Consider the following 10,408-nt stretch of genomic DNA (forward strand, 5'->3'; position numbering starts at 1 on the left):
TCTATCTTCCTCTACCCAAGAAACAGCTGCATGCCTCTGAACATGTGCAGAAGGCTTTCAGCCAGCTTCAACCCATCTGGCATTAGGGAGCACAGCCTTCTATAATAGAACTGTTGGTTCCTGAAAGCCTTGAGGAACAATAATTGGGCTGTTTTTCTTTTTAAGAATTGAAACACTCCTTTCAAATCTATTAATTTACTGAACAACAAGTAACAGGCCATTGCAGGCCAGTTTTTGAAGACACACAGCAGCTGGTCTGATGCGGAAAACAGGAGAGATATACAGCAGTTTCCTGAATGCTCCAAGTGCATCTTTGAGCAGCTTGTTGCAAGTTCTCAAGAACAAACGTCTGCCCATAATGCATGTGAAAAGGACTGCAACAGAGGCATGAAATGGAAGAGGCCTCTAAAGGCTGGCAGGGCTCATTTCAACAGTGAACTCCTTGCCTGTCAATATCGAATTCTGCTCCCTGCAGATCTTCTTTTCGGTATTATTTGTACCACTGAGTCCGTGGAGCTGGTGGCTGTTGGGGAATATCCATTTCCTCATATTCTTGCGAGGGATCCAGCGTTGGTCCTGGAATCATAACAGTCTGTAAAATGGGGACAGGGGAGAGAGAAGGGAGGAAGGACATAAAAGGAGCCCATCAATTTTCAAAGAAAGCCACTCTCCAATAATTACTGTACTAGCTAAGTGTCCATCAAATTTGACTGGGGGCAGGGAGAGTTTCCCCCCAGCCTCCTCCTATACATCATGGAGGAAGTTGCCTTAAGGCCAAGCCTGGTTTTCCTTGTCTGGTCCTGCTCCTTTTCTTTACACCAGAAGTGGCCTTCAGACACTGAAAGGGAGATAAGAGATGCTTCGCCCTGCCAATCTCAAAGCTGCATTCAGGATGAGGGTGAGAAAAGCAGCAATGTTTAAAACTGCCTCCTCTCCAGGTATGTGCGTGAGAGAGAAATAAATGATGAGTGCTGAGTGCTGATCTATACTAATTGATTCCACATCACAGAAGCTGATTTCAATGGGGAAGGGACTTTGTTTCTCTCCACAGGGTCCCTGCCAGTGATCCCCAGGCCACCCAGTGGCAGGAGAAGGTAGCTGCTCCCCTTCCTTCCCCACCACCACCACCCATGTTTATTTCATAAAATTTATCCACCGCCTGATTGTAAGGAAAAACAAAACTTCAAAGTGCCCCTATATGCAGTACTTTGTTTTATCCCTTAGGACTGAGCAGCAGAAGAGGCATGTGCTCAGAACCACCCAATGACTGGGGCCTAAACTTGCACGTGGTAAATGGAATGAAAGAGAGGTTTTGCCTCCCTCTCAGCCATGTCCCAAAACGATGCTCAGGACTGTGCAAGCCTCTTGTTTGTGTAGGCCCACCCAGTCATCTACACATCTTCCCTGAGTTTTCCTTCTTTGCATGATGCTACATTGAGATGGGGAATCTGGGCTTTTAAGAGCATGGCAGAGAGAATATGGGGAGCTTGCTTCTGGAGGTAATGCATAGTTGTTTATACAATGACTGCACTTGCCTTCTTATCCCACGCCTAACCACGCTTATTTAAATGGGGAAACCAAGGTTGAAATATACCCAAAGGCATCCAGAGACAGGATGTGAAACCAAGTCTCACACAACCAAATTCCTCTGTACATTGTGTGTCTCACTCCAATGTATATTCTCAATACCTCTGCACGCTCTTAGCTAAGAAAAGGGAAGGCACCTCTCTACAACTAAACTGAGGTTAATTTTACACTTGTGGATTTCAGCGCCTGCAAGGTGCCTCAAATGGGGTGAGCACCGTTGATGGTCTTGTATTTAGGCATTAAAAAGGCCCCGTTTCAAATCTCTGCATGGCCATGAAGATCAGCAGGAGGCTTTACCCACCCGGGAAGAATGGCAGATGAAGTTGATGGACTATATGGAACTGGCGGAAATGACTGGCAGAATTCGAGACCAGGGAGAAGAGTCGGTGGAAGAAGACTGGAAAAAGTTTAAAGATTATTTACGGAAATACTGCAAAATTAATGAATGTTAGAAAAATGTTGGAATGAAGTTATATGGCTTTAGTAGAAATGTTATAAGGAATTAAGTATAAATAGATTAATTGAGTATCAAAGGAAAAAATAAGGTTAGAATGTGTTAAGATAATTATAGGATAGAAAACAGAGAAAGATGGAAAGGAATTGCTGAAACAGTTAACAGAAGTGGAATACAAAAAGGGAGGTGTGAGGAGGTCGCGGAAATAAGTGAATGAAAGGTATGATACTGAAACTATTTGATGTGTTTTAAATTGGTTTTTGTTTTGTTTTGTTTTGTTAGTTTAAATGTGTTGGTGTTGTGTAGTGTTTTTGTGTTGTATTGTATTGTATTGTATTTATTGTAGTGTTTAAATTGTTAATAAATATTATTAAAAAAAAAAAAATCAGCAGGAGGCTTTGGGGAGGTCACTGGCTCATTCAGCCAGAGATAAAAAGCAAAAGTATCTTGCACATAAGGTAACGTGAAGAACACCAGCAACACTGGATGGCTCCCATCACGTTTGCATCCATATCCTGGAGATGCGTTTATAAATAGTGTGAAGGGATTAGCAAAACGCTGGGCTTTCCTGCTAGTAACACAGTACCTTAAGAATCGGGTCCCTTGGAGGAGCCCAAGCTGGAACAATCTTGCCGTGTAATCTCCACGGACTGTAGGGATTGGCCAGATGCCTCTCAAACACAACGTATTCCAGGACGTCCTTTGGTACCTGCTCTCCGCCGTGCATCAGCCTCCCAAACCGGTCATAGATAGCTAGACTCTGGAAGAAGCAAGGTTTCATCAGTAAGCAGTGGCAGTCAGAACATGTTTCATTGCATCCAGGGCAAGGGAGATTGGATATACGCACGCACCTGTCGAGTGTGCATTCGAACCGTCACTTGTCCATACAGGTTGGTTTTGCTCACCATATCGGGACATCGCACCTGAACCACCCTAGGAGGCTCCAGAGACTCCAGAAAACTCCACCGGATAGTCTTGTATCTGTTTCCTCGGACCATTTCCTAGCAATTCAACATTTTGCGTTTTTAGCGTCAAGGGTGAGCATAGGGTTTCTAACCTCTCAAACTACGTGATCCAAGTCAACCCCACTTTCAGCAGGCGATTAGCTACAGTCCGGGGCTCCTGAAAGAAACTGGTGTACAGTCCAGTGGCAGGGATCGGCTCCTATGGGGAGCTCCCAAGTAGATTCCAATCCCAATGGGGCTTATTGGACGCCAAGTTTAATAGGTGCCAAATGCAAACCCTGCTGCCAAGGATCAACATGGAGCACAGTGTAAGGCTCCCGATTGCTCCTTTTCAGCCATGTCTTCACATGTGCCTATATAATAATAATAATAATAATAATAATAATAATAATAATAATAATAATATTTTTTTATTTATACCCCGCTCTCCCCAGCCAAGGCCGGGCTCAGAGCGGCTTACAAACAATAATAAAAACAAGAAGAAAGATTACAACTTAAAAACAAAAATAAAATACAACATTAAAATAATGGAACATTAAAATATTAAAATGTAGCCTCGTCACAGGAGGAGAAGGAAAAGAAAAGAAAAAAAAGAGAGAGAGAGGGAGAGAGAGGGAGGGAATCAAATTGGCTCCAAGCCAAAGGCCAGGCGGAACAACTCTGTCTTACAGGCCCTGCGGAAAGAAATCAGATCCTGCAGGGTCCTGGTCTCATGAGGCAGAGCGTTCCACCAGGCCGGAGCCAGAGTTGAAAAGGCCCTGGCTCTGGTTGAAGCCAATCTAACTTCCTTAGGGAGTTATATGAAGTCTATATGAAGTCGGTTGTAAGGCAGATGGACGTGGCTTGGAGGAAAAAGCCTCCTGGGCTAAATTAGGACCACAGGCTGGAGTTCCCTCTGCAGTGCTATCATTTTATTTACAGTGTGTGTTATTTTGTTCTTTTACAAGAGGATAACGTGCAAGATTTATGAGCACAGATGCTTCAAAAGCATTTTAAACAAATGCAATAAAATCATAAAAGAGGCACTAACATATCAACATTTCTTCCTGACATTTTTAGGGACTTTAAACCTTTAGCCAGACATTTGTTGATCTTCTCAGATATTTACCGGGTAACAGCGTTCAGTCACTAAGGAGTGAAGCTTCTGTTTGTTAAAGCTGTAATGGATTAAAAAAAAAAAAGCATTACCAAAATGCTTATGCAGATCAACTTAATCGAGATACTGTTCTTCCTAAAAGTGTTTGGTGTTCTACTGTCAGCAACAAAAATAATCCTGAAACACATTTGTGCATAACCAGGGGTAAATTCTGAACTCTTGAGAACCTCCCAAAACAGGGGCACTCTCAAGAAACTAAACTGATTTGCCCCGTCTTGAAGCATCATTAACAACGCATACACAGTATCCCATTATTTGGTCACAACTAGTTAAGATGGGACAACTATTTTCCTTTAACCAGACTGTGTTTGCATGAACTACATTAGTCAATGTGGGGCTTCTCCATTGGGATTTAACAGGTTACAGCAAGGGTGAGCAGAAAGCAGATAAGAAAATCCGCATGAATTACAGACACATCAGTGCCTGGTAATTTTAGTATTAAAAAATCTGGTGTGTAGCAAGCTTCTGAGGTTCAGTGGACTCCCAATTTTGCTCAATTAAAAGCTTGGAGAAAACTCCTATACCAACCTACATTATTCAATAATCAATATTTAACCTATTTTATATCAACAGTCCTCTGGATCCGAAAAAGGCTGTGAGATATTGTGAAATTGTTGCAAATCAGGAGTAGAAGGCAGAACCAAGAACCCACAGATATATCCTAAAGCATCTTACTTTGTCAAGTTATTGTGAGCTTCAATAAAGATGTTCTGGGCTTTTTCTGGAAATGTTTTTGTGCTGAAGTCAGGATCAAAATCTTTGATCTTTCGGATCCTGCCAAGGAAACGACAAGAGAAGTCTGATGGGGAGAAAGCAGCCATAGTTCAAGGAAAACAGTCCTCATAAAGGTTAGCACTAAACAGTCCTCATAAAGGTTAGCACTGTGCCTTTTCGCGTCTATAGAAACTATGCATACACCACATAGCCTTCACACCAGCATTTTCTAAAAAGCCTTAACATTCATAATATGGGATCATGAGGGCTGTACAACATGTTTTTTTGAGGGGGGGGGATGTACATAAAATTATTGTTTTGAGCCTTTAGGGTTGGAGTACACTTAAGACATACATATAAGGGGGGGGGGAATAAGGGTTGCTTTCTGGAGATCTGTGACATAAACCACAGGTACTGCAAGAAAAAGGAATACAGAGTCATAGAATGGTGGCTAGAGGTCTTAGACTGACTGGCTGCCATAGTAAGAGAGAGAGAGAGAGAGAGAGAGAGAGAGAGAGAGAGAGAGAGAATGAGAACGGAGGACATACGCTAGCTGCGAAACTGCAGTCTGCTTGACCTGCTCTGTCCTTTGCTTCAGCCCTTCCTTTGACAAAGACGACACACGGGCATCTCCTTCTGGAGGAATATAAGGATCAAAGATCCCAGCTGTGTAAGCAAACAGAAAACAATCAAATATAGCAACAGGTTATTTTAAAAAACCAAAAAAAAACACACAGCTAACCCCCTGACCTGACAAAATGTAAGATTATCTCTTGGGAGAGGTGATTATGGTACACATTATTGCTAATTTATATACTGAAATATTGCTGCTCAACCACACCTGCACAATGTTTGACATAGCAATCATCAAATGTTGCCCATGAATGCACAGGTATGCCCCCCCCCGATGCTATGGGGTGCTTTAAAAAAAAGAAGAGAAAATGATTGTTTAAAAAACGTTAAATAAATTGAACTAACACATAATGCTGCTAGACAAAAGTATTTCTCTAGGCAGCCTACCAGCTCCCACTCAAGGAAAAGTCGCACCCTGGACCCTAAAGCTACAATGAAAGCACCTGGATCACTTTTAAAAGCCACATACCCACTTTGTGAATGGCTCCTCTACACTAAGGAAGACTCAGACAGCATTGAAGGAACATGTGAAAAGAATGAGTGAGATATCTGTTTTGCTTTTGGGCTCAAGATTTCAAAAAGTACACAGGTTGAGAGCTATTTTAACCACCTTCCCCATAATGAATAATCACAACCACCTACCTGTGCAGGCAATATTCATGGGGCGTATCAAGCGCTCATGAGGTACCACCAACCCTGCAGCCCTGGCATGCTTCATCTGCTCTTCCGGAGTTGTGTACTTTGCACTGACAGAAGGGGGGATGAAATGCCGCCTCTTTGTTCTCACTGGGACCACAAGAGAGGATGGAGCCAAGCGGGCAGCATTCAGTAAACATTCCACACCCTGTTGAACGGAAGAAAAAGCAAGTCAAATCAACAACATTGAACCGCACTGCAGATAACCCACCGTTTATCTGCTTCCCAAATCAAGTTGATTTCATCCCAGATATGTACACGTTGGCTGGAATGCTCTCCTATTAGATAAGCATTCGGCACATATCAGCTTGTACATGAATGCACAGAAGGAGCAAGCAGCATATCCAAGAGATGCGTGACCAGGGCGGTGAGGGGTCTGGAAGCAATGCTGTATGGGGAAAGATTGAAAGGGCAGGGCATGTTTAGCCTGGAAAAGATGAAAGGGAAGACAACATAGTGGTCCTCAAACAGCCCAAGGATTATCAGGTAGAAAGTGGGCAGATTAGAATAATGGGTTGAAGTTGAATGGAAGCAGGTTTTAGCTAGATATTAGAAGACTCCTAATGGTGAAGAGTTGTTGAACAGTGAAACAGACTGCCTCAGGGCTTCTTTTCACTGGAAGCATTTAAGCCAAGACTGGACAGGAATGGGCCATAGCTCAGTTTGTAGAACATCTGCTCTACAAACACAAGGTCCCTGGTTCAATCTCTGGCATTTCCAGGAAAGGTTGGGAACATCCCGTCTGAAACCCTGTAGAGCCACCACCAGTAAGTACAGTGGTACCTCAGGTTAAGTACTTAATTCCTTCCGGAGGTCCGTTCTTAACCTGAAACTGTTCTTAACCTGAAGCACCACTTTAGCTAATGGGGCTTCCTGCTGCTGCCGCGCCGCCGGAGCCTGATTTCTGTTCTCAACCTGAAGCAAAGTTCTTAACCCAAGGTAATATTTCTGGGTTAGCAGAGTCTGTAACCTGAAGCGTATGTAACCCGAGGTACCACTGTACAGATAATACTGGGCTATACAGATCAATGGTCTGACACAGTATAATGCAATTTTCTATGTTCTAAGGTGCTGTATATGTCCTGCATTGAGCAGAAGGTTGAACTAGATAATCTCCAAGGTACACTCCAATTGTATTTCTCTTCTTACCAAAAAAACAGGTAGTCTGCCTTCTGGGACTGCACATTCCCAGAATGTTTATACTTCTGTCTCAGCAATGTTTTTGCTGGCTTGATCATGTACGTAAGAATGGAAGATGGATCCCCAAGGATGTGCTTTACAGAGAGCTGGCCCCAGGCCTGTTGGCAGACCAACTCTGTTATAAAGATGTCTGCAAATGTAGCATGAAGGCTAGCAACATTAACCCTACTGTGTGGGAATCCCTTCCAGATGACCATGGTGCCTGCAGACAGGCGGTCAGGTCGTGCATCCATAGCAACAGCCAGAGAAGAAATTACCACTGGGAGAAGTGCAGCAAAACTGGATGCCTTCATCTGCCCCAGCTGCAATAAAACATGTCTCTGTCACATCGTTCTCTACAGCCACAGCAGATGCTGTAACTCTCCAATGGTTTGACTTCACCCCTGATGGCATACTTTTCCATTGCCTCTTGAGACAGAAGGATGTCAACAACATACGTCTGCCTGCCTTCACAAGATCTTCTCTCTCCTGCAAAAACACTTCACTTTCCAAAACAATTTAAAAAGGAAAGTACAAACCTACACAACTTCCCACAAAAAGTAGTAGTCTGCATATCACTGAATAGGTATCAATAAATAAATTTTAAAAGAAAAAGAAAAACGGAAGCAGTCTGCAAAGACTAAAAGCAGAATCAGAAGTAAGCTCACAAGTTCCCCCTTGTTTCCTGAAATGGTGTCTGTGAGGGATGCAAATTAACCCCCCCCCCCAAAAAAAACAACCTCGGAGACATGCACACATTCAAACATAAACAAGTTTGCCTTTCCCACAGGATACAGCACACATATGCAGTAATGCACACCTAAGTAAAAGAACAAAAGCAAAATAGGGGGTGCCTTTTGGTGCAGTCTCTAACGTTCTTTCTTTAACTTTTTTTGCAGTTTATTTATCTTCTTTATTTCTTCTCCGTTTTACATTGTGGGGGTTTAGGGAGATCTCTTGCTTCTTATATGTTGGAAAGCCGTAACTACTCGTACGGCTAGGGAAGGCGAGGCACATGCATGCACGAGGAGATACTGAGGCTGACACGCTCCCCCCCCCACCCTCCGTCCATTCCCACCGACCCGCCTCCCCCGTGAAAATACAGTACCTGCCATCCCACGCGCAAAGGGAGCCTCGCCATCCTCACCGGCACGGAGGCAGCCATCTTGAGACGCGCCCGTTGCATGCCGGGAGGAAGGCGGGGAGGAGGAGGAGGGGGGGTGAAGGGCGGAGGAAGCGGAACGCGGGGAAGTTCCAGCGACGACGTCACGGTCTCGCTCCGCTCCGCCAAAGGCTCTGGTATTGTTTCTTATACAGTATTCGGCGTCAGTCGTCCGTCCAAAGGAAGATATTTGGCACGCGGGCGCATGATGAAAGTGCCAGAGACAGGAGACCAGGCGTCGTCATAGCTCAGGGAGGACAACGAACGAAAAACCAATCGTCAGGCAGGGCTAGATCCGGACTTATTTGTGGTTGCCATGGGTCCGGAGTTTCCCGGGCATAGAGGAAACCCCGTTCGGCAGCAGTGTCCGCGGGGGAATGGGGCTTTGTGTCCGGGAAAATCCGGATGTGTGACCGCCCTTGTCTGCAGTCCCGTTTTTCCATAAAAATAGTGCAAAACCGGCATTTTGTTGCGATTTTGAAGGGGGAAACAATTTGGGGAGGGGGGGAAAGCTCAACAACTTTGGCCAAAAAGCAAACAAAAGGTCAACAACTTTGCCAAAGAAAGCAACTTTTCTGTCCGGATTTGTTTGAAATATGGCAACCCTATACCAGCCCCACTTACCCGGGAGTAAGCCGGTTAAGTCAGTCTGGTTTACTCGCATAGACAAGGCTGTTAAGTCACATTTAGCGAAGTCCCATTGCAATCAGCGGGACTGAACGGGATTATTTAAATTGCATCAGTGTAAAACAATGTGACTTAAATAATCAGCATAGCTCCGTTGATTTCAGTGGGACTAAATACAGCTGCAAATAAAACGTTTCAGGTGTGTTGTAAAGTGCGCTATACAAATGTGACACTAGATGGCGATGGTGAGCTACGGCAAATTCAATGTGTTTTTTTCAATTTTATTTTATTTTCAAGCATTTTCAAAACGTTTTTTATGTGTGTTTAGATTCCACCTAAGTGTGGCTAGGTCGGGGCTCAACCCAGAAATGTGGATCTTTACCGAACAGGGAAAAGCAAACAAGCACATCTGTTGCATTGGCATGTTCTCCAAAGGCACTTCATGTGAACACACACCTTCATCACCTTCCTCAGCCTCAGCCTGTACACCTTGGGAAGCTTTTTCCTCTGTGCTTCATTTAGGGGGTGCAAGAAAGTAACTGTGTGGGGATGTGAAGTCTCAAAGCATCTGCTTCTTTACATGCAAAGATTAGAAGTAAAGAATATGAGGGGATGTGAGCAGCAGCAGGCCGCCTTCCTGTGTAAGCACTCATAATGGGGAAGCCTATGGTGTTCAAAGAGCAGTTTATAAAATTGACAGAAGGGGGAGTATTATCAGGCAAAGCAACACTTCACACTATTCCCTTGATCTGAATTTGTAGTCAGTACCCCCTTGAAACTATGGTAAAAACAAGACACGTGTACATTATGCAATTTAAGAATTTAGCACCATGAACCTCTCAGTTATCATTTGAAAAGAAGTCTATCTTCTAAGGCTGAATTGACTTGAAAAGTGTGTGTCCTCCCTGCCTGTTTCAATACTAGAAACTGGGGGAGGACAGGTTTCAGTGTCCTCTGGAGTTCATTGTTGTCCCCCACCCCAGGATTAGCAGAAATAAACTGCAAAACAATACAAGTAATGCAAATTCATTTCATTTGCGTAAGTACATAGGTTAGTGTTGCAGTTACTTGGAACACTGGCAAAATCCGCATTGCCTTGATACAGATTCCTTTTTCCTCACCCAGTGTATTCGCCGTCCTTTCACTTTCTTCAGTTACGGTAATTTCATTAGAAAAGGGAAACCACTAGACCCACACATAGCTTGCATCACATGTTTTTTAGGATGTCTGTGGAT

The 10,408-nt window shown here is 43.8% G+C and overlaps 1 protein-coding gene across 1 annotated transcript; it reads right to left on the bottom strand.

Annotated features, from left to right (window-relative positions):
* Positions 1-179: 179 nt before the first annotated feature.
* On the bottom strand, positions 180-8,624 carry MRPL45 (mitochondrial ribosomal protein L45). The gene is made up of 8 exons (XM_081838172.1): positions 8,493-8,624; positions 6,152-6,353; positions 5,425-5,542; positions 4,838-4,936; positions 4,115-4,163; positions 2,893-3,042; positions 2,628-2,801; positions 180-592 (listed from the first exon to the last, which is right to left on the bottom strand). Exons 1-8 carry the CDS (start codon positions 8,568-8,570, stop codon positions 491-493), a joined length of 972 nt encoding a protein of 323 aa, XP_081694298.1. The 5' UTR covers positions 8,571-8,624; the 3' UTR covers positions 180-490.
* Between the last annotated feature and the right edge of the window lie 1,784 nt (positions 8,625-10,408).

The sequence above is a fragment of the Podarcis erhardii genome, assembly GCF_964252035.2.
Source record: "Podarcis erhardii genome assembly, chromosome: 13".
NCBI lineage: Eukaryota > Metazoa > Chordata > Lepidosauria > Squamata > Lacertidae > Podarcis > Podarcis erhardii.

What these genes read in the sequence shown, in the direction of transcription:
- MRPL45 (XM_081838172.1), bottom strand. Translation starts at nt 8,570, where the DNA reads ATGCAACGGGCGCGTCTCAAGATGGCTGCCTCCGTGCCGGTGAGGATG. An exon ending in ACTGCAGTTTCGCAGCTAGC is followed by an intron (nt 4,937 to 5,424) that starts GTATGTCCTCCG and finishes TTTCCTTGGCAG; the next exon opens with GATCCGAAAGATCAAAGATT. An exon ending in GCTCACAATAACTTGACAAA is followed by an intron (nt 4,164 to 4,837) that starts GTAAGATGCTTT and finishes AATCCATTACAG; the next exon opens with CTTTAACAAACAGAAGCTTC.